This window comes from Pseudorasbora parva, chromosome 15 (assembly GCF_024679245.1).
Source record: "Pseudorasbora parva isolate DD20220531a chromosome 15, ASM2467924v1, whole genome shotgun sequence".
In the NCBI taxonomy this organism is placed as follows: Eukaryota; Metazoa; Chordata; class Actinopteri; order Cypriniformes; family Gobionidae; genus Pseudorasbora; species Pseudorasbora parva.
Window position 1 is genome coordinate 31,108,340 of NC_090186.1, and position 24,139 is coordinate 31,132,478.

At 37.4% G+C, this 24,139-nt stretch overlaps 1 protein-coding gene across 1 annotated transcript; it reads right to left on the reverse strand.

The window, feature by feature from the left end:
• Nucleotides 1-26: 26 nt before the first annotated feature.
• Nucleotides 27-22,506, reverse strand: fam102bb (family with sequence similarity 102 member Bb). Its single transcript, XM_067417691.1, has 11 exons — nucleotides 22,017-22,506; nucleotides 13,700-13,820; nucleotides 13,582-13,611; nucleotides 12,294-12,410; nucleotides 10,199-10,245; nucleotides 9,582-9,685; nucleotides 7,708-7,803; nucleotides 4,942-5,146; nucleotides 4,712-4,848; nucleotides 1,310-1,379; nucleotides 27-362 (listed from the first exon to the last, which is right to left on the reverse strand). The coding sequence occupies exons 1-11, from the start codon at nucleotides 22,148-22,150 to the stop codon at nucleotides 320-322; spliced, it is 1,104 nt and encodes a 367-aa protein (XP_067273792.1). The 5' UTR covers nucleotides 22,151-22,506; the 3' UTR covers nucleotides 27-319.
• Nucleotides 22,507-24,139: the final 1,633 nt, after the last annotated feature.

The following is a 24,139-nucleotide window of genomic DNA, read 5'->3' on the forward strand; positions in this document are numbered from 1 at the left end:
ACTAAAATAATATGATTTTTTTAAAAATCAGCGAGTAAAATAGAGGGAAAAGCTCTCTGATTTGCAATGCAGACGTATTATTAGACAAACTTTACCTCACAGTGAAACACAAGACACCAAATGGCAGCCTCAAACAGAGGAGCTGTCAGTTCTTCATGTAGCCAGCAGAGGACGCCGTTTCATCGGAAGGCTGAAACAGGTTTGTGACAAACACTGCTAATGTGAGAGGAGAGGAACATGTTTGAATCTCTTCGTCCCTTTCTCTTCCCACGAAACAGACTTTGGTTTTTGACACTTCTCCTTCTGGCTTCTCCCAAATCTAGCGTTTAATCACCACCTGTTCATAGGCACCAGCTCCAACTCTGAAAAGAGAAGAAACCAGCATTTACACACTGTACAACTCGATCAATGTAGTATTTTAACATGTCATCTTTCTGAAAACTAAAAAAAGGGTATGCTTTTTTTCTGTTTTTAAATTCCTATGTTATATCAGAGAGCCAAGATCGCTCCCTACAATGCAGTTTTGTCAGTTCATCGTTAGCTCACAAAGTTTTGTTATAAAAATTAAGTTGTCATCAATAAATATCTTACTTGCATAGTCCCTTGACTTTGTTTGTTATTAAGAGGTTTATGTATTAACTCCGCAGTCCGCACTGAATAAGAGCTCTGCAATTTCAAGTGTTGAGATTCTGATCGCGTTCCAGAGAACTATCTTTGATTGCCTCTCGCTCTTCGCTGTATCTGTGATTGGCTGCATCACTCACTGCTGTATCTTTGATTGGCTACACCACTCACAGCTGCAAAAACACGATGTAAATAGATGCATTTGACGCTCTCCAGAGCTCGGTTACAAATGTGAAAATCTGCCAAATCTGTTTCGCCAATATTGTTACTGTGTCAACTGAGGGTGCTTTTGCGTTTGCTTTTGCTAAGCACCCTCTAGCACCCCCGTAGAACTGGGCCTGAGTACTTCCCAGCCCTCTTTTATATGTGAAAGTGAAAGTGAAAGGTGACTGGAGATGTCAAGCTCCAGAAATGACCATAAAAGCAGTTCATACGAATCCATGTACTATTATTTAACATCTTCATCATACAATGTGGCTTCAGAAGACTTAGATAGCAGACGAACTTAGAAGATAGTATGACAACTTTAGGTATTTGACAGACCCATTCACTTTCATTATGTGAAAAACAGCCACTTGAACATTCTGCTAAACATCTGTTTTTGTGATGGAAGAAAGTGTCATATGGGTTTGGATTTGGAACGACCTGAGAGCGAGTACATGATGAAATTTTTCTTCAAACTTACCTGGCAGGAAGGTGGTGGCTACCCAGTGCTGTGCTCCCACCAGGACCCACAAACAAGCGCAGACCTTCCTCTGAAACACACAAACACTTGAATCAGATATCGCCTCCATTCTGCACACACAAAGTCACGACTCTTCTCTGGGGGATACAAAAACCAAATCGGTCCAATTCTAATGAGAACCTGGCGCCAGGTCATCTAAAAATAATATGAAAACTAATAAGACGCGTATAAAGATGGGCTCTGGCACAGATACACTTCAATACACCTACTGAGAAGCAGCAGCTGCCGGTAAACATTGCTACCAATTAAACATCCTGTTTCTAGCTCAGTGGTTTAGATTTCTGTTTGAACTCGATCCAAGTTTGCTCTTATACCACTCAAGCATGACAAATGAATGGGCCAAAATGCAATTTCATGTCAGCAAGAATACACCATGGTACACACACAGTGTTAATAGACTATTAGCAATCAGAATGAAAGAAAGATCTTATTGGACAGACAACAATTAAATAAAAAATATGATTGTTTAGTAACAATTAATTAAATAATGAGGTTAAAGCTCATGGAACAAATTATGTAAACAAATGATGGTACAATATAAAATAATTGATTTATAGCAGTCAGAATAAAATATGGAATTTATGAAATATTAGAAATACAGTGACCAAAAATATTAAACGTTTATTTATTGAGAATGAGTGTCAATCCCATGAAACATTGCAAATTATGTAAACAAATAACAAGAACCAATGGTACAATATAAAACTACTAATTTATTGCCATTTATTATAAGCTTAAAATGCAATATGATCAAATCTACTATTTATTGCAAAATAGTAATGTATAAGTTGTTTAAGATTGTTTAGATGCTTTGATGCAAATGTCTTTTTTTTGTCCTTTTAATCAGGGAAAGGAGGTGTTTAACCTTCATAAATTGTTGATCATGAAACTCAAGAGGTCAAACTAAATATTATATGAGCTGTTTTATTTTTAGGTACTATTAAAGGGGGGTGAAATGCTGTTTCATGCATACTGAGCTTTTTACACTGTTAAAGACTTGGATTCCCATCCTAAACATAGACAAAGTTTCAAAAACTAAGTTGGGATGTTTGATGGAGTATTTCTGTGTTAAAAATACTCCTTCCGGTTTCTCACAAGTTTCGGAGAGTATGGGCCCGCTTTGACGTTGATAGAGCGGAAGGTCCTTGTATGTGCCGTACGGGCTCTTCTCCCGGAAGGGTGCGCACGCACGTGACTGAGGCGAAAGAGCAAATGCACGCCCATAAACACTGCTCTCAGGTGCAGATCCAGTCTTCCGTGCAACACTTCGCACCGCGCTTCACTTTATTCCTGTGGATGATGTCAAGCGACTTCAACGCTTCAGCACAGCATTCCGGGAAGGCAGCGCTGCATTTGAACCGATTTGAACGCAGAAATGACGGGAAGCGCCACAACATCACGCTTCAGTCGCATCGCAAAAGTGGATCTCCGCGGTCACTGCTGTCACAGGATTTCACGAAATCAACAGTTACCAAAGAAGTGTGTTTTTGATGGAGCGGTGACGATAAACGTTTGCGGTCGTGCATTAGAAGCAGGCGGTGAGTAAAACTGCTTCAAATGTCTATGTTGTTGGCTATTGTCGCGTAAGTAAACATCAGTAAACAACACAATCGTGTATAACGTTAGTTAATTTATCAATGGAGCATGCGATCTATGGTGTGTGTTTAAATACATTTGTTTAGCTGACCAACATAGGTGTCAGTTTGTTTATTGTAAAACCACCCAAACATAAACCTAGCGTTCTCACAAAGCGTGCTTCGTCATTCAAATGCGCTAACGGTTACTCCATTGTTGTTCTATGTATAACGTTACACTAGTCTGACGTGCAAAACCGTTTTGCTTGCTACTGCTAAGGTTTAGTCGCATACAATAGTCCATAAACCGAATCATGTCCTCATAAACTGCGAGTAAAGACACACAAATGTTGACAGGCCACTAAATACAGTACATACCACAGAGACGGACGTCCTGCTGTTGTTGCTTCCCCTGTTCAATTTATTTCAGCCTCCGGATCTGATTCTGGATCATATCTGTATTAGTTGAATCTGATTTAGGGTAGCGTTTTCTTCTCCACGCTTGAGGACGTCACCTCTTTGTGTGCGCTCGTGATTCTTAAGCTCCGCCCACACGATACGCCTCCAGCCGCTCGTTTTTTTCGGAAAGACTCAGTACAGCCTATCTTTCTTTTATAAATATAATAAAACTAAAGACTTTTCGGAGATATGAAGGATGCAATACTACTCTATAGGTACTCAAGATTGACATGAGATTGACTGAAACTAGATTTTTTTTAAAAATTAATTTAAAGTCTCTTATTCTCACCCAGGCTGTATTATATGAGCAAAAATACAGTAAAAACAGTAATATTGTGAAATATTATTACGATTTAAAATAAAATGTAATTTATTCCAATGGGATTTCAGCAGTTTGACACGCGTTCTGAATCATGCATCAATACGCTGAACTGTTCAAATCTTTATTTGAGATTTGAAAACAAACGCGGAAGAGAAGACATTGCTGAATAAAGTCGTAGTTTTTGTTATTTTTGGACCAAAATGTATTTTCGATGCTTCAAGAGATTCTAATTAAAGCTACACTGTGAGATATTTTCCCCCATCTAGCGGTGTAAAGATATATGACAATCCAGTGAATATAAGTTTCTGTTCCTCTCAATTCCGATTTCGTTTCAACTCCTGCGGTGGCCGATTTAGTCCAAGATTAACATGGCTTCAAGTTCGGCCTCGTTCATGAGTGCCATCGAGTGTTAAAACGCAAAGCTTGAATTTACGGGTATGTCCCTCTTTGGCTAATGTACTTTCAAGATGGAGGGGCAACATGGAGACCGGCATTCAAACCCCTCACCCGTATGTATTTTCAATGGCAAATTATAAACTTACGAGAATACTTTATTTTACTTGAAAGAAGTAAATATACATTAATGAGCACATATATTTTTGAAAGAACTAAGTGTTTTTAGCTAAGAATAAACAAAAAAAGTTAAAAACTGATATCACATATGGACTACTTTGATGATGTTTTTATTACCTTTCTGGACATGGACAGAATAGTGTGCTTACACTTTCATTGAAGGAACAGAAAAGCTCTCGGACTAAATATAAAATATCTAAATTTGTATTCCGAAGATGAACGGAGGTCTTACGGGTGTGGAACGACATTAGGGTGAGTCATTAATGACATTAATTTCATTTTTGGGTGAACTAACCCTTTAATATTTTTGTGAAAACCTCATTAGCATTATACATGTAATTAGCGCCTGAAGGAAATTTGCTAATAGTATCTTTAGGGATGTCTGCATAGGAAGCATAAAGCAGCCATTGTTACCTTCAGCGCTGGAGTCCAGCATACTATGGGTGAAATCCTGGCTTTGCAGGATCTTCTCTACTACATCATCGGCATCCACCCGTGTGGCATCCACCCTTTTCAGCTGAGACTCCATGGAGTCCTGTTTCACTGGGTACCTTTGTATATATGAGAAAATACATTGATTCAATATCCTCCATCTAAAAGCTTGATGAATACAGGGCAGGCAATGGTAGCAGTGTCTGTCTGACCTGCTGGCGGCCCTGTCAGGGGTTGATGGGTGTTCAGGCACTGCAGCACAGACCGCCGTAGTTGTAGGGGGCGCTGTAGTTTGGTCACTCTCCTCATTAGGCTCAGGGATGCTGGCAATGCCAGTGGAAGCACTGCCGATGGAAGTGTTTCTCCTGTGGGAGAACTCCGACAGACTGGAGGAACGCGAGTGACTCGTACTATAGCCTGAGAAAACATGACAATAAAATTCAGGTCTGTTTATTTTATCTGTCCTGGTAATACACAGTCTATATACACTTTAAAACACTTCACAGATGAATCAAACACTATATTTTAAAGGCCGGGTATTAGTTTTAGCCACTAGTTGAGGGCTAATATCATCCCATACATATGCATGCACCACACTAACTGCATGTTTCTGGACAGATATGTGATGACTAGGATTGTAAATAAAATAATGCTTAATACTTATTAGAGTTGGAAAATGTATTCAGTCGAGATTAGTGAGTGATTTTCTTTTCTTTTGTTCTTTGATTAACAGTAATGACACAGGCAGCAGGTTTATTAGGCTGCTGTCACTTTAAGACCTAATGCACAGATTCAATATGCTGTCAAGGGGGTTGCACACTAGACAAGAAGCTCAGTGCCATGCCTCACCGCGCCACGACTTTAAAATTCAAATACATTATTTCTATGAGTGTACACACAGCTGAATACTATTGTTGAGAGCGTAATATAAAGATGACAAAAACTCTATTTTATAATTCAAGGAAATACCTTGAATTATACGAGACAAACTACTGATTCTGAGGGACAAAATACAGTAATCAGCTGTGTTAATGAAGACTGCTGATGTTTTCGGATTTTAAGGTGAGATTCTCAATGAATTCAGTTAATGTAAGTTATGCCATGAGGTAAAATGGTCAGGCTGCAGACTTGTATGATTGTATTTAATTATACATAGTATAAACATTATCTTAATTTCATAATGTTTTTAAACATAATATTGCTGACCATAAACTGATAATCATAGAATGTGCGACATTGTCTTTCTCAACTGTTTATGCTCGCTTAAAACATAACCGACTGTGTGTACAAGGATATTTTGACATCATTTTGTGAGTATTTGTCCGTTCAAGAGCATGAAGACACAAAAGAGAGGCTGTTTGTGAGCACGCTCTGGATGTGCCCAGCACAGAAATCAGCGTGCTAGTGCCGAATCGAGTTATCTTCCACGTCTTCTTGCGCTTGAATGGTTTAAAACTACTATGTCGCAATTACAATGTGCTCACAGGAATCGATAAGAGGAATGTAAACTTAATTTTATAACAAGTATATGATTCTTGACCTTAAGCATCCAATTCCAGAATTGGAAACAGTTTTCGATTCCCAACCCTAGTGATGACTTCTGTTTGCTTTGTGGGACTTCAAAACTAACTTTACACTTTCTGATGCAAAAGGTCAAAGTGAGGAATGTGTAACTGAATCTAAGAGAATAGCTTAATGAAATAAGGATTGAGTGCTGTCTCCTCTCTGGAAGTACTAGAGGAAGTAGTGTTATAAAATTAGATCTGGGACATTTAATCCAGCCAATTTGTGATGGTACAGAATCTTTCTAAAAGCCCAGTTTCAGATTATTTAATAAAGCAAATAGCATTTTCCACAAACTGAGAACAAAATAGGGCCTGTTAATGTCTTAATCAAAATGGTCAGTGAAAGTAGGTGCTTTAATTGTTAATTAGTCAAACTCAAGAGGTTGAATTAAATATTATATCTTATTTTTGTATTCATTTTTATTTGACATAACTCACAATACAATTCAAAAGTTTATGGTCAGTGAAAGGTTTTTTCTATTAATCTTTTCAAAATATTTTTATTTTATATTAAATGTTGCTCATTTGAATTATTTATTATCAAAGAATCCTAAAGAAAAAAAAATCTATCATGTTTTTTTATTATTATTTAAGCAGCACAACTGTTTTCAACATTGATAATAATAAAATGTTTCTTGAGCACCAAATCATTATATAAGAATGATTTCTGAAGGATCATTTCATGAGAAACTAAAAGACTGGAGTAATGCTGCTAAAAATTCAGCTTTGCATCACAGGAATAAATTACATTTTAAAATATATACAAAAAAAAACTCTTATTTAATGTGTAATAATATTAATGTTTAACTTTTCTATTATTAAAAAAAAGACAGCCTTGGTGAGCATGCCAGACTTTCAAAACATCAGAAAATCTTACAGAACAGTCCTTTGAGTAGTATAAAAAATAAAAAACACAAAAAACACTGCACCATGGATAACAGGGTTACAAGTAACAACTTTATTATAATCCAACCTCTAAGTAGGGATAAAATCACCCCATGTTAAGGGGATATTGATGATAGATACAGACATATAATGCATTTAAAATACAAATATCTATTATTTTAATGCTTTGATCAGAGTAATGGGACAGCAAAATGTACCCAAATGTGGAGAGTGCAACCTAACAAAATATTTTGTAAACTAATGGGTTTGCGCACACATTCTCTCTCTCTTTTGTGCGCACACGCACATTCATTCCATCACACAGAACAGTGTCACATGACATGCAGCCTACGTGCAAAATGACAAAATCCTTCAATCATCTTGCAATACCATGATTGATTGACAGCCAGATGTTACAGCCAGGGTAGCAGACAACACAAATCAGGCATTCATTCAAGTCGAGCAAAACAGCACAGTCACATCACAAATAAGTGATCAGAGGGAAAACAGTGGAAAAGGAAAGCCTACCTGATACTCTGGACTGCTGACTAGCATAACTGGACGTTCGAGAGTGTCCGCACAGCCCCAGTTCATCAGGCAGAGAGCCACACTTCCCTGATGTCTCTGTGGGACGTAAGGGATTCAGTTCAGTCCTAATTAAACCTGCTCGATCACTTTATGGGATTCAATGCCAATTTAACCTGTTCTTCTCCTATTTCTAACCTTATAGCAGATTATATATCTGAGTTAGCCATGCATTTGTTCATCGAGAGTAGTCAGTGGAGGTCCAAATTAATTAGATTGGTTTAGGGTCATGTCCACCAGACACTGATCAGATATATAAGGGTTATATAAATGGCAAACATAGCTAAATTTCAATAAATACATTTTTATTAAATACATAAATATATTTACTATAACCTATAACATTTTTGCTACTGTAACCTTTAATGTTGACACAAAAAAAATTTGCTCAGCAAAAAAATTTTTTTTTTGAATGGTAACAAAGTTTTTGATGGTTGTAGCCTTTAAAATTGCAAGCACATTTATTTCCTGTGTTAGTATATTACCTATTAAAACAGGAAGTTAGAGCTTGGCCTATTTTAAAATGATCCTTCTGTTTGCGTCACTCATGAATCATGATCTGCTAATGACACCAGATGGTGCATTAGAAGGAGGACATTTCTTATTCTATTAAGTATTTTGTTGGCTAGAAATTTGCATATGCACAGATATATAAAAATCATTTTCACAATGTACACAAAAAATATTAAGGGCAAAAAATAAAGTATGCAAGCATACTAGTAAAATGTGGGTGAGTTTCATTAAAAAAGCTACATTTTGAACAAATAGCTGAGAAAATCAATCTTTTTTCCAAAGATATCAATGTGCTTTATCGCTGGTTTCTGCTCATTTTTTATCTGTGTTTTGATCCAGAGATTATCTACTCTTTCAGATGACGTTTAATAGTGCCCCTATTGTATAATAGTGAAAAAAAGTTACGCTGGAAAAATGTCATCAATGGCGGGGAAATTGTTAAAAGCTTTAAAAAAACTTTAAAATATTAAAGCTGAAAAAACATTAAAAATATTTACATTGACATGCTGGGCGTTCTAAGACTAGTTGACCAATCCTGACCAATCTCTAAATTATTCTCCTCCACAAACTCCTTTCAAAAGAGTAGCAGTTAGCAAAATCCCAGGCCAACTCCCATTTAACTCATATAGCATGTTCCTCTGAACAAATGGTGATACTCATTAATTCATCAATCGCCTCAGACAGCAAGCCACTTTTGGCATCTTGTCTTGTATTCCATTAAAATTTCAGATTAAATGGCCTAATATGAATATTAATATGGCTTTAATATTGTTCAATGATGGTAACTCAAAATCACTACAGAAGAGGCACTTGGAAGCTAATCATGTTTTATGAATTGTACGCCTGCTCTACATCATAAGCAGTCAGTCACAGTGAGTCAAGAGCGGCACACTGCTAAATTATACATTAAAGACTAACGCTTTCGCCAGCCTCTGGACGGAAAAGGCACACAGCATGTTTGAGGGCAAAGAAAGGATAAAAGAGAGAGTGAGGTAGAGAGAGCACTCTTTCAAGCTCCTGTTAGTTCAGCAAAATCAAATCAAACATATAGTCCTGTTCTTTACTACAGGACTTGATGAAGAATTAATGAGACGCTTATCAAAGGGTGTTTGATTTGGACAGTTGATTAGAGCAACCAACATAATGCCAACAGTAAAATGATAAGAAATGCATACATATTTAAGCACATGTAAAGGACAAATGGTTAAAACAAAACAAGGTGCGTGTGTATGGAGCTGCTGTATTTGTGTCTTATTTTGATCCACTGCAAAAACTGACCAGTACATTTTTTTTATGAAATTTACCTGAGAAACTCAGAAATGGTTTCTGTGTGTCTCCTCCTTTCCTGTCTTCCAGCAGGCTCTCTGCATCACCCTGAATGCCTATCACCATGGCGGTGGACGGAGGCCTAATACAAGGAGAACCCGCAATCAAGACTATGTTTTAAATGTATTTGAATGAAGAGGATGAAAAAAAATGCTGAATTAAAGAATTAAACCATTTCCATCCGCCTACTGACGGTGGTCCAAAAGCATCCCCCAGAACCCCCGAACTCTATACTCTCTGCACGATTCAACCCACACAAATGTTTCTTGCAGGTTTTTGCCTTCGCGCACAATGTGAGCTGCAGTGTGTGTACATGTGTGGGTGGACAGTGTTGGTTTCCAGTATGCAAATCTGTGTTCAAAGCTCTGATTTCCCCAGAGCGCAAATTCACACTCCTTCCAAACACACAGGCCGTTTCTTAGAGAATACTATTATAGTAACCTCAAATGTTTAACAGGAAAAGGTCTCTTTGGGTCTTCTGCTAAATCTAAATTTAAAATAAAAAATAGGCCCTTTTCACAACCAAACTTAAATTCTTTTTCACTTCAAAATGGAATTCTAACACATTCAAAACACAATCAAAAGTAACACTCACGTTTTGAAACAGGGGTCCCCAGACATCAGCTGTGTGCTAATAATCACCTGCAGGCAAAGACAAATGACCAAAATATGGCATTTAATATTTAATAAGACATCGTTAGCTAAGTGTGTGCTTTCTATATGTACATTTATGAAATAATACTCAGAATGGAATTGTTTTGTGAATTGAATTGAATATTTAATTTTTGGCCCTTAAAGAAACTAAAGGTTCTCCTAGGGTGAATGTTTCATTTTTTACATTCTTTACAAGGTTTTTCCTCCCTTAAAGGGGCATATGATGCTATTTTAAAAGTTTACTACTTTGATTATTGGGTGTAACCAAATTGGTTAACATGATTTAATGTTTAAAAAACATATAATGTACAGTTATTGCAGCTTCTCTTTTCCAAGAAGTTCAGAATGCTCTGATTGGCCAGCTGACCCTGTGTGTTGTGATTGGCCAAACACTTCAAGCGTGTGTTGGAAATGTAATGCCTCTTACCATAATCACAACACAACACACTATGTAACTTTTCCGTCCACTAGAGGGCATCTATTCAAAACAAAGGTGCCAAGTTTGAGCTCAGAATCTTTAATTAATATTAACGTTACTGTAGTATGAAGCAGAGCAGGACCGAATGTTGAAGGAGCTGAGCAAGGCCGCTGGAGCGATTGTTGCGTAACACAAAGCTTGCGAGCAGCGGGAATTTAATTATGACGGGAGACAGTCACTTTTCCGGTCATGAGTATAAGATAATGCAGCTCTCATATTAGATACATTTAAGTGTGTTTAAAATGATGTTATGACATTACTCTGTGCGTTCGCTCAGCGGCTGCTGTGACACACTGCTAAGAGTAAAGCGTTTCTGCCAAATAAAACCGGCAACCGAGGGTAATGCAGATATGACACAATTGACAGGCTACTCCCTCAGACGTCCCGGTTCCTTGGTTAAAATAGCAATTTTCTCACAATTTACAAATAGTTGGAAACATCTGGGATATTGTAAGAGCTCAACTGAACAAAATATATACTGGCCTAGTGGTTTTTGGATATTTTACTGCAAAATCCTACATAGTGCACCTTTAAAGGGTAAGTTCACCCAAAAATTAAATTTCGGTCATTAATGACTCATCCTAATGTTGTTCCACAGCCATAAGACCTCCATTCATCTTCAGAACACAGTTTAAGATATTTTATATTTTAGTCCCAGAGCATATGCAGTCTTTGCACACTTTATTGTCCATGTCCAGAAAGGGAATAAAAACTTCAATCATCAAAGTAGTCCATATGTGACTTCAGTTGGTTGATTAGAACCTCTTGAAGCATCGAAAATACATTTTGGTCCACAAAAGAAGATATTTTGAAGAATGTTTGTAACCAAGCAGATAGAGCAACCATTCACTACCATAGTAGGTAAAAAATACTATGGTAGTGAATGGTTGTTCTATCTGCTTTGTTACAAACATTCTTCAAAATATCTTCTTTTGTGTTCAGCAGAAGAAAGAAACTCATACAGGTTTGGAACAACATGAGCATGAGTAAATGGTGACAGAATTTTCATTTTAGGGTGAACTATCCCTTTAACCTCTGATTAACCTCTGATTAACCTCTGAAAGCAAAAGCAGTTTTGCTTTCACATCCATCACACAAATAGTCTCCGCAAAATGACGACAGCACTTCAATCTACTGAAACCTGTCATACTTTCTTTGCATATGCCTTTGGGGAAATAATGTCTGGACTTCAACCGAGGCTTTTTAGGATCGTTGTTCAGAATAAATTGCTTTGTGGGAGACTTTGCAAACTTTGCAGATCGCATACATACACAACAGCGACTAAATGACATTACACACTAAATGAAAAAGAAAACATTAAAAAGCATCATATGACCCCTTTAAGATAGTAGGATTGAAGATATACTAATCTAAGTTTAAGAGTTTGTTTAAATCTTTAAATCTTTGGCAAGAGTAATACTAATTAGTGACCAATAACACCATTAACAACCACCACTGACATATAACTTAATAGCTATGACAAGTTACATAAATTAAGACTCAAAGCATGAATGAGGAGAATGATGCTTCCTTAGAGGAAGTCATAACCGTTCTGTACCTTAAGGATGGAGTTATCTTGTCTAGTGTTTTTGGTGTCATAACCCTCCAGCAGACACCTGCGTGTGGTGCTACCCGAGCCTGCAAACTCTGCCAGGTTGAGATCAGCAAAACCCAGCTTTACAGACAGACAAAGGAAAGAAATTCAGTTTAATCTTGCATTTGCCAATAGTAAATACATTTTTGCAAATAGTTAAAAAAAATCATTAGAAATAAAAGGCACTGAACCTTTTGAATAAAAAGCTAAATAAAAAGGTTATGATTTATGAACCGAAGTGCACTGCTCGTGCACATAAACAGAACCGCATACAAACACAATGTTCCAGAGTGATCTATTTTCAGCTGCTCCTTTGCTATCAATATTTTATAATCCTCTCAGAACTGTCTACTTGATGAATTACCAATGCCCTGTGTTAGTTTCCATTCATGGAAGTAAATTGTTACATTTTTATTTTATTTTAAAATGAAGACTTTAGCTAAATGAAACATATGAATTTATAATGACATATTAATATTTTAATATTTCTTCACCATTTGCAATCACATTTTTATGAAATGAATAATAAAGCTCGTTTCCGCCACAGAATAAGAAATGTAAAATTATTTTTATCTCACAATTGTGTTTACATCTTGCATTTGTTTTTCCTCAGAATAGAGTTATAAAGTCAGAATTACGTGATAAAGTCGCAACTTTATATGTCGCAATTTGACTTTATATAATGCAAATCTGACTTTATCTCCCTATTCTGACTTTATAACTTGTTATTGCACGTTTATATCTCGCAATTATGATAAATAAAGAACTGCGTGATTGTGTGAATTATATTGCATGATAGAAAGTCAGAATGCAAGTTATAAGGTCAGAATTGTGTTATAAAGGCAGATTGCGATTTAGTCAGAATTGCGATGATATAAAGTCAAATTCTATCTCACAATTCTGACTTTATAACTCGCAATTCTGAGAAAAAAAGAATTGCGAGATGTAAACACAATTGTGAGATAAAAAGTTGCAATCATCTTTTAAAATGTTTTATTCTTTGGCAGAAACAAGCTTCCATACATTTCTAGCTTTTTTTAATAGTTAATTTAAATAGTTCTGCAGTGTGACTACTATTTTAATTAGTAAAAATATTTCATATAGCCTTTTATTTAACATCATGCTATAAAAACCACATGTATAATAAATATTTTAAAAAGTATTTTTAGATGACTTGCAGCATGTAACACATTGCACAGCTACCCAAATATACTGAATAGTGCTGGTATGTTTAATTTAAAAAAATGTTTACCTTTGCGTAAGTCTTTCCACCTTTTAGTTCCTGTCATAAAAAAAAAAAATTCTTAGTATTCTTAGTAAACCAACCTGTTTATAGCAAACCAACAGATTGTACAGGAGTGTGTATGTACCTTTCTGACTGAAACTCGACACACACAGGGGTCAAGGACTCCGGTTCCAGCATTAGCGCTCATTTTACAGGGAAAGGAGAATCTTTTTCTCCAGCGTACACAGTTTGCCTGGACCGTCTCCCTGTAAAACACAAAAACACATCGGGTTGCTAATGCAAGATATCGCCAGAACACAACCTTGGCTCAAGGCTTTAAAACAAACATGCGATCATCCAAATCAGTGTGAACCTCTCTCTCACACCATCTGATCTGCTTTTGCAAAATACAACAGGGATGGACAGTTCCTGCAACATTGCTCCTCTGGGAGATTTTGAAATTATTTCACAACTGAATGAATCATATAATCCAGCCCCAATACAACAGAGAGATTTTGATTTCACTTAAAGTTGACTGTATTAAGAGTCTAACTCACATTCTGTGATTAATTAGAGCCTGAAGTCAGAAGGCCATACTGACAACAAGAAGTTTAATTAATTTCCCATCTGAAAATGGACCTCCCTGTGCAGGAGTGTTCTGATTCCTAATTAGACAGATGTTTGCAGACGAGTGAGACCCAGAGGGCTTTTGGAGAGATAAGAGTCTATGAAATGAACTGCAGGGAAATTGTGATGGTATTATACACATGCAAGACAGTGAATTTCAGGATGAAGTGTTTTGTCAAAGTTGTAGTCACAGGTTAAGGCTGCTAACTCAAAGATTGCATGTTAAAAGGAAGGTTGTGCTTTTGTAGGCACTCCAGAGCGACGTCCCTGACGAATCGCTTCATCAGGCAGCATAACTTGCAAAACTAGATTTTCACATATGACTAAAATGTCAGTGGTATTGAGGGAAAGTGTACCATATTAATAAACATTCTTAAAAGCATAATTCATGGTTTATTGAGGGAAAACTCCTAATCAATAGTAAATATGTGTACCGTACTCTAAAGTGTGACCACATTTTGATAGGGAAAAAAATTCCACACCACCTACTAGACTTGCTCTTATATAAACATCCTCATATTCTGTCATGGTATGACTGTCCACAATGACGTCTATGGGAAGCACAGCCAATATAATGAATAATGGGCACCTCCCATCCAGCTGGGGAGATTCCCTTACATAAGGCTTGAGTCCATGGGTGAAAAACAGCCTCAATTACATTACCAGAATTAACCACAGCTGCATGAAACTGTCAACTCGGATTCTCTCACCATAGCAGCAGAGGCTAATGACTTCCCTAAACAATATATTTATCCTCCAAACAGGAAACGTTCATTAGTAAACATGAAATAACACTACTATAGCATTTGTTAATCTAAATTAAAGCTAATTTCAACATTTACTAATACATCATTACAATACATTTTTTTATTTATTTGTTAACATTAAAGGGGGGGTGAAACACTCAGTTTCAGTCAATCTCATTTCAATCTTGAGTACCTATAGAGTAGTATTTCATCCTTCATATCTCCGAAAAGTCTTTAGTTTTATTATATTTATAAAAGAAATATAGGCTATACTGAGTCTTTCCGGAAAAAAAGAGCGCCTGGAGGCGTATCATGTGGGCGGAGCTAAAGAATGACGAGTGCAGAGCTACAGCATGAGAGCTTCTGAAAGCTGACATCCTCAAGCGTGGAGAAGAAAACGTTACCCAAATAAATGGCTATCAATCCATTTGGTGGTTCGCGATGTCAACTTTGTAACAAAACACTACATGCCTATAGTATAGACCGAACGCGTATTTTACCATTTTAATAAATTCCCATTTTTGTTGTTTACATGGTGTTGATAACAGTATCGTTTTCAAAAACTTGCACGTTGAATCCCATTTTCAAAAGTGTGCGTTTACAGGCCCCCAAAATGTTGTTGTTGTGTAAACAAATGGCCAAAAAAGTTTCCCGTTTTTCGTTTTAAACAAATGGTGCCGTGAAAAAAGCCCCCAAGGCTCTACAGATCTTTGCATGATTTATACTACAATCTACATGCCACTCTATAAACTGAGCTTTTGACATGCATATTACACACACAAAAAAACATTGATGACAAGTTAAATCAATGTGAAATGATTTTAGCAAGCCATTTTCCTCTGTAATAAGACATATTTAAGCGAAACAGGATACTAATCAAGTTCAACAATTTCACGTTGATTTGAACTATTATTACTCCTTTAGCGCTCCATTATCAGTCCAAAGTGCTGCATTGTTGCCTCTTCCCACCAACATAAAAGGTGGCACTGCAAAATGATAATAAAGGAGGACATGATAATGTCAGGTAATATGACTCCTCTCCTAACCAATATGATTATAGGCAAATTACTGGCAGTGAGACTATAAAAGAAAACCTGCAGACTCATAAATCAGACATACAACCCGGCCAAGGCCAAAGCGCCGATCGATACAGGATGCTCCATCTTTGTAATGACTGCACCACAGGTCAAACTTAGACTTTTGCTTTCCACCCATACCATTATGAATAATGTTTAGCCTCTGACTCTCTGATATAATAGACTTGGTGCACTGTGTGGTGCACAGCGCTTTCTGGAACAATTCAGCATCACAATGACTCATTATAACCTTACCTACAAAACACTAATGATGTGAAACACAAAGAACATTATAAATTGAGTAGCATTAGGTGCTAATGGCATGCATTACAAACCCAAAATGAAAACAATCTACCATATTTGCTCTCATTATCTTTCTGAGGGAAAAAATAGTACAGTACTTTTTTTTTTATAGTGGTTCATTAGACACAATTATGTATGTGCTATAGAGTCATTAGCATCACTGCTCTCACAGGAATAACAAGCTGTCAAATGTCATTGATAGGATTGATTATGCCAAAATGTGCAACAGGCCTAATATTGTAATAGAACCATAACCACGACAAGCCACTGGTCTGATTTCCGTATTTAGAATATATGCCGTTGCCATGGCAAAGTCAGCTGAACGAATGAGAGCAGGAGTGCTTTGGTTCTGTATGCTTCTTTCTTAGGTTCTCCCACAGGATGTCTGCAATGAAACAGGAGTTCTTCAAAAGGATCACCACAGGCGGATGGAGGCAAACTCGAGCCTAGAGGGAGATAAACTCACGAACCTCAGACACTCACTGCAAACTGCATAATTGAAAAGAGAAGCACTGACGTAGCCCAATCTAGATCTATCTGCTGTGATGTTAGCTCTTGTATGGATGAATAAGCTACTTGCTTATGTATTGTGGTGGAGTTGCTTTGAGGAGAATTTGTCATTGTGAATTTTGACAGCCCACTTTCAGTGACTGACACATTAATATTTAACTGTGGGAAGCTTTTGTGTCACAGAGCTCCAAAAGAGATGGAATGACAAACTTTGCAGCACACACAAAGAGTTTGTGATGGTGTCTCAACTGGAAGAGACAGCTGATTTTGTATGGATCAATTAATCTGACAATTATTTATACAGTTTGTTTGCTTAATTGGATATTCCACATCTTGATCAGTGCACATTTATGCAAAATTTAACACATTTTGTGCAAAGATTAGTTGTAATATAAATTAACTAAAATTGCTCAACCACAAACCTGACTAATCAACAATAAAATTACTTGTCAATACTTTTCATTATTGATTGTATCATTATTAATTAGTTGTTGCAGTACTTTTCCCCCTCTCTGCTAGAAGCTAATGTAGAACTGTCCAATGCCACAGGGCCTTTTAAAAATAAATCAGTCTGTTCTAGTCCATTTCATAAAGAAGTAAACAGGGACAGAAACATGAGCAACACAATATTCCTAAAACTCAAAGAGTACAACATATTGCTACACTGTAAAAAAAAAATATTTTAAAAATAAGTTACCTGGTTGCCTTTGCATTTTGAGTTCATTGAAATAAAAAAAAAATGAGTTAGTACAATGAACATTTTTGAGAATTGACAACCTTTATTCAAATATTATTAAAAGATTTTAAGCATATTGGGTATTTGTGTGTTTTATTTGTGATGGCGCAGTGAAACATTACAAATTGTACTTTTTCATGATTTATCACATTTTTTATGTGGTTCAGATACAACAGGCCTTCACTTTCATGTTTATTAAATCATTCTGTCTCCAGTCTTGCTGTGTGTGTTGGTGCATTATCATGCTGATCATGACACCACCTTCAGGGTACAATGTTTGAACCATTGGTGCACATGGTCCTCAAGAAAGGTTCGGTACTCCTTGGCAGTGACGTGCCCATCAAGCAGAGTGAAATGCCATAATATTGCAGCCCAAACCATCACTGGTCCTCCTCCGTGCTTCACTATGGGCACGCAACAGCCCAGGTGTTAAGCCACTTTGGGGCTTCTCCACAACGTAATTTACAAAACATGTTTCACATTGTCCACAGCCAAAAATTTGCACTGTTGGAACCAATAAATCCAACAACTGCTGGCACTAGAGACTGAAGTTTTGGCTACAGCAGCCCAACCATGAATATTGACTCGAACAGTCAAGTGAAGGTATTGACGAACAGTTTTGGTGGAAAATAATTGAAATGCGCATTTAATTCTGCAGTGAGTTGGGCAGCTGTGGTTGTATGCTTTTTGGATTCAATCCGGGTTAGTATGTGGAATTATCTTCAGACAGTTCCTCTTGCATCAACACAGTTACGCATTATCCTGGATAACATAGCTCTTGATACACCACAAAGACTTGCACAGATGAGCCAGCAAGACACGCACCAACAATTTGTCCTCTTTTGAACTCTGATATGTCTCCCATTATGTTGTGTGCTAGCCTAGAAATCTAGACGCACCCTAGCGGCAGCAAATCTAATCTGCCGCGAGTGTCGTCTAGCAACTCTCAATTCACTTCTGAGCTGTACATGCCAAACTCTTGTAGGGCCAATCACATCGTGTATAGAGTCGGTGGGCGGGGCTTAATATAATGACGGCCGAGTTGCGCGTGCTTCTAGTAAACACAGAAACTGGTGAACGGCGGTCTTTCGAATCAGCTTTGACCGCGACTCTGGAAGACTTGGAGTTAAGATTTTCTCTGAGAAAAGAACGGCACTGAAGTCATTCTTAAAAAGGGAAGATGTGTTCTGAGTAGTGTTGTCAAAAGTACCGACCGCGATACCAAATCGGTACTGAAATGTTAAAGGGGGGGTGAAATGCTGTTTCATGCATACTGATCTTTTTACACTGTTAAAGACTTGGAATCCCATACTAAACATAGACAAAGTTTCAAAAGTTAAGGTGGACGTTTGATGGGAGTATTTCTTTGTCAAAAATACTACTTCCGGTTAGTCATAAGTTTCGGCAAGTTTTTTGAGATCATGCGTCCCCTTTGACGTTAACGGGGGCGGAATTTCCTTGTATGGGCCTTACGGACAATTCTACCGGAAGCGCGTGAGAGAGAGCGAGGGAGAGAGCGAAAGCAACAGCCTACGCCCATCAAAGCGCTGGCTTGTAGGATGCTGGACAGGTGATGTGCACATAACAATGTCACCAAAAAAGTGCGTTTTTGGTTGCCAGACCAAGACAGTCCTGCACAGATTCCCCGAAAACCCCGCGTTAAGGCAACAGTGGATGTAATTTGCTTTTCCGGATCAGCAACTGAGTTCTGCGAATGTTTATATCTGTTCGCTGCATTTCGGTGCCGACTGTTTCATAAACAAGTACCAGCTCGACGCCGGATTTTCCCGATCGCCTAATGCTGAATGATCGAGCAGTCCCAACGTTAGAACCGCGGGCGGTGAGTGAGACTGCTTCAAATGTCTGTGTTTTTGCCTATGCTCATCGAGTAGCCCAAACATGATCACGTATAGTTAATTGATCAATGGAGCATGCGATGTGTAGTGCGTGTACATTTGTTTAGCTGGCCACTATATGTGTAACTTTATGTTTGTGTATTGTAAAAGCACTCCAAACAACAATACACAAAGAGTGGGGAAATATGTTGAACTAAATAAGCACGCTTCTTCATTCAAATGTGCTACTATTCCGTGTCTTTCTATGTAAACACTAACTTAACCTGCCGTGCAAAACCAGTCCGCTTACTGTCTACACAAACCACGCGTAAACACACAAACACACGTGCACAACTGCACTTCCCACATGTACACCTTCAAAGACAAAAATACGACGATATAATTCAAGTATAAATATGTAAATAACACAAGTCGCTAAGCATATTATATAGTTAGTGTATAACTTGTACCACATAGAGACGTCCTGCTCTAGTCGTTTTTGCTGCTGCTCCTGTTCAACTGCAGCCTCTGGGTCTGATTCCGGATCATAGATGTATGGCTGTATCTGATTAAAAGCCATATTTTTATTTTGAATAAAGTTTTTTTCCCGCGTTTAGGGATGACACAGCTTTACGACGCACTCGACTCAACACAATAGCAGCAGCGCGCACACGCACACGTCATTATTTAGCTCCGCTCACACGACACGCCCCCACCCGCTCGGCTTTTTTCGGAAAGACTCGGAACAGCGCATCTTTCTTATATAATTATAAAAAAAATAAAGACTTTTCGGAGATATGCAGGATGCAATGCTACTCTATAGGTACTCAAGATTGACATGACACTGACTGAAACTGAGTGTTTCACCCCCCCTTTAAAAATTTGACGCTTTGAGCGCTGTTGAGCGGAATCGTAAACACCTCTGACTGGCCATTGTGCTCACGCGCTCATCAAATAGGTCTATGATTGGTAACTTTGATTAGCGCTTCACAAACATGTTGTCAAAATACATAAATGACGCTTTTCACGGAGCGCTTGCACAGATACACACAGAGCGTTGGAATGCAGGTGTCTATCAGCCTACCGGTCCGCTTGTCGAAGCCTGCTTGTGCTTTCAAAACACTTTTCAAACACTTCTGTGTTCTTTCAAACCGCTGCCGTGCATTGATCATTGTAGCCAATCAAAGGCACATCTGATGAGCGCGTGAACACAATGACCAGTCAGAGGTGTTTAGGTTACAGCTCAACAGCGCTCGAAGCGTCACATTTTTTACATTTCAATACCGATTTGGTATCGCGGTCGGTACTTTTGACAACACTAGTTCTGAGTTTTGCCGACCGGATACGGCGAAAGTTTAATCTGTCAACGAGCTCTGCTTCACCTTCGTTGCTCTGGTTGGTTGTAGCGCTATCCAATTGAGTGCACGCCGTGCAGAGGGAGTTTGAAAGACAGCCGTTTATCCCGGCCCTCGGATTGAGCCCTGTCAATGGTGAGTTTCCAGACCAAACATCTTGATGTGGGTCTGGCTTGTCAGGCTAGTTGTGTGCTGAATTGCAATCTTATGTACAGCTGTGCTATTGCTCTGCTATTTCAACCTTCACAATCTGCTCTTACCGTTAAGGTAAAATCAGTTAAGATTGACCACTGTGAAACATTCAACACTATATTAGCCAGTGTTTCTGTCATTGTCCAACCCCTGTAAGTCACAGTTTGGATGAAATCATCTTTATGGCAAATGCATAAATAAATGTAAGATATTACTGGAGGGTCCAGCTTTTGTCTTTCGCATTTAAAAAACATTCATCATTCAGAAATAATCTGTAAAACTGAACAGTTCTCTTTGCTACTCTACATTTAAAGCCGCTCCCTCAGACATAATGCATTAACATCCTGCATGGAGGTCAACCTGTGTGCAGGTCTGAGAACAGCGCAGCTCATTCACACATCAAACACACACACACACACACAATTTTAATGCATGACCTGAAGTGACTCAGGTAAGCTGGATACAAGATGTGGTTAATATATTGCAATTAATGATAAATAAAAATATCAAGTAAACTCAGACAAAATTGTGTTGATTCTTTTGCACACAAAAAAATAACTTTTGCCAGTGAGGAAGTGACTTTTTAGCTCAGGTTTCAGCATTAAATTTCAACTGTCCATGTCAGTGAAATCTTTATATAGGCCTACACAAAATCCAAGAGCAGTCCACTTTTTTATGATTATGTTTTTATCCCTACCATACTATTAATAACTAATATTTGCAAACATTACAAAAATCATGCATGGTATAATATTCATAAGCTATTATGGTTTAAACGTGCATTAAATATGAAAATATGACTTACATGCGGATATCGAAGTAAGTTTGGGCAACGTTTTTTGACACCTAAAGCTGGCTAAAATTTATTTGAAATCTAACGAATTAATTTTGACAAAATACACTAGCCTATACTATTGACAAAATAATATACTTAATAATATACTATATGTTATATACTATATGAATTACTATATGAATATGTTTAGTTATGCCTTATTAGATACAGAATGAAACCAGCCAAATGTCACTTATTCCCCTAATAACAACCATATTCATTCCTCCACATTTCACAGCCTACTTACCGCGATGACTCCTCCGAGAATCCGCCGTCAAGCAGGCGGACTTTGCAGAACAGAACTCCGTTCACGAACGGAACCGACGACAGCTCGTCAAGCTCAAAATCCACTCTGAACTTAAACTTCTTTTTCTTCATCATTTTGACGTCGATTGCTACCAGTCCTGTTACCGCTCGATAATACCTTTGGTCATACGCGGTGAAGGAGCATCACTTTTGTTTGCACATTTTGGGTTAACGTTAACCTCTGTTGTTGAAGCTGATAGCCGTTAGCCACTACTAGAATCTCCCTTTGCTTATGATGAGAGAAAGCTATGCTACCAATGATAATATCAACAGATTATTCTGTCATTAACTACATAATTACAGTCAGAACAATGTTATGCTCGTCCATTGATATGCAGTCTGTGGATGATGGACTGTTTCGCTCCGCAGAGGCTTGTGTTGTGCTGCTGCTGTATTGTGTTCTCGTTTAACGTTAGTAGTGGAAACACAGGCGACGCTTCTTAAAGGGCCAGTCATCTCATAAAGTTAAAGTGAAGCAAGGGGATAAAGGACAAGTCAAATTTAACATATGTAAAAATAACAATAATAAGAAGAAGAACAAACGTGTTAAGGGTTGTATACAATCTTGATAGTACTACACAAACGGAGAAATCGAATGTACCAACAACCTTGTGACTTAAAGATACAGTAGGCTACTTGTTGTTATGGTCAACTCTCCCATTTTTCCCAGGTGTCTCCCGTATTTCACACCCCTCCCGTTTTGTTATTTCTCCTGGGAAACCCCCGTGATTTGTATGGCCCAAACCTCGTTATTTGTACAATCACATCAATATATTATCTCAACGTTGTTCAGTTGCCAGATCTTGTATAAATTGAATCCTATTCACACAGTCGACATATCATACACAATTCAATGCATATGTGACCTCAAGCTGGCAACCTACAACCCAGTTGCGCTTTTGATATCTGCACAGGTAGCCTAGTAGATGCTGGATTCGGTGGGAAGTTCAAACATAATTATTGGTAGAAATTGAGAGAAGACTCAGGTGTTGCTCCAGTGAAGAAGAAAAAATATTTATTTATTCATTTATTTATTTATTTTCCTTATTTTTATTTGTATATTTATATTTCCTTATTTATATATTTTTATTATATTCCTTATTTCCTTTTCATTATATATAGGTTATGTTGTTAATTTAACAACAGCTTGACGGAAGAATTTATTTTCATCTCTCAAAACCATATAGACAACGCATTTTGCAAAGTGTGTCCCATTGATTGTAACATTGGACAAATTGGGGGAAATGACGTCACCCAGCATGGAACAGTATTTCTCCCGCTCTTTCCCATACAAACGCACACACACACTCGCGCACACGTGAAAATGCCTACAAACAAAAATAAAAAAAGTTTCTCAATTTAAAAGCTTTGTAATAATTTTTTGAAATACAACATCTGATTCTGAACAATGACTTCTCATATTATAATATTTATTAATAGCAACAACTATATATATATATATATATATATATATATATATATATATATATATATATATATATATATATATATATATATATATATATATATATATATATATTGCACTAGTGCCATTCGTCTTGTAGCTTGTTCTTTCGTATTGGAAATTACTTTTGTAAATTCTGAAATGAAAGAGTAATCTTCACTAAAACTTCAGAGTGGGATAATTCTGAGTCTGCAGTCACGCAGTAATATGGCTCAACACTGACCGCTAGTGGTTCATGGTCTAACACCTGCCATTTGCAGAAAAGAACGAATTTGTACTGCGTATTGTATGCATCTTCTGTGTGACTTAACAAACAGCAGGTGGCGCTGTAACACTTGAATTGTGATGCTTGTGAGATTAGCAACATTTTTAGGATAAGAAAAAAGTTAACCTTCTTTTGAACGCAACATGACACCAATGGTAAATTGTTTGACTCAGACTTCTTGCATAAAATTGGCCTAAAACAAAATAAATAATATTCGGGGGTTAACTGGGTCATTAATAGATCTAATATTTTTTGTTTTATTTTTATTATAGTTACATGAAATACAGAATTACAACAATATATTACATGCCAGGGAGCAGGAAAATAATACATT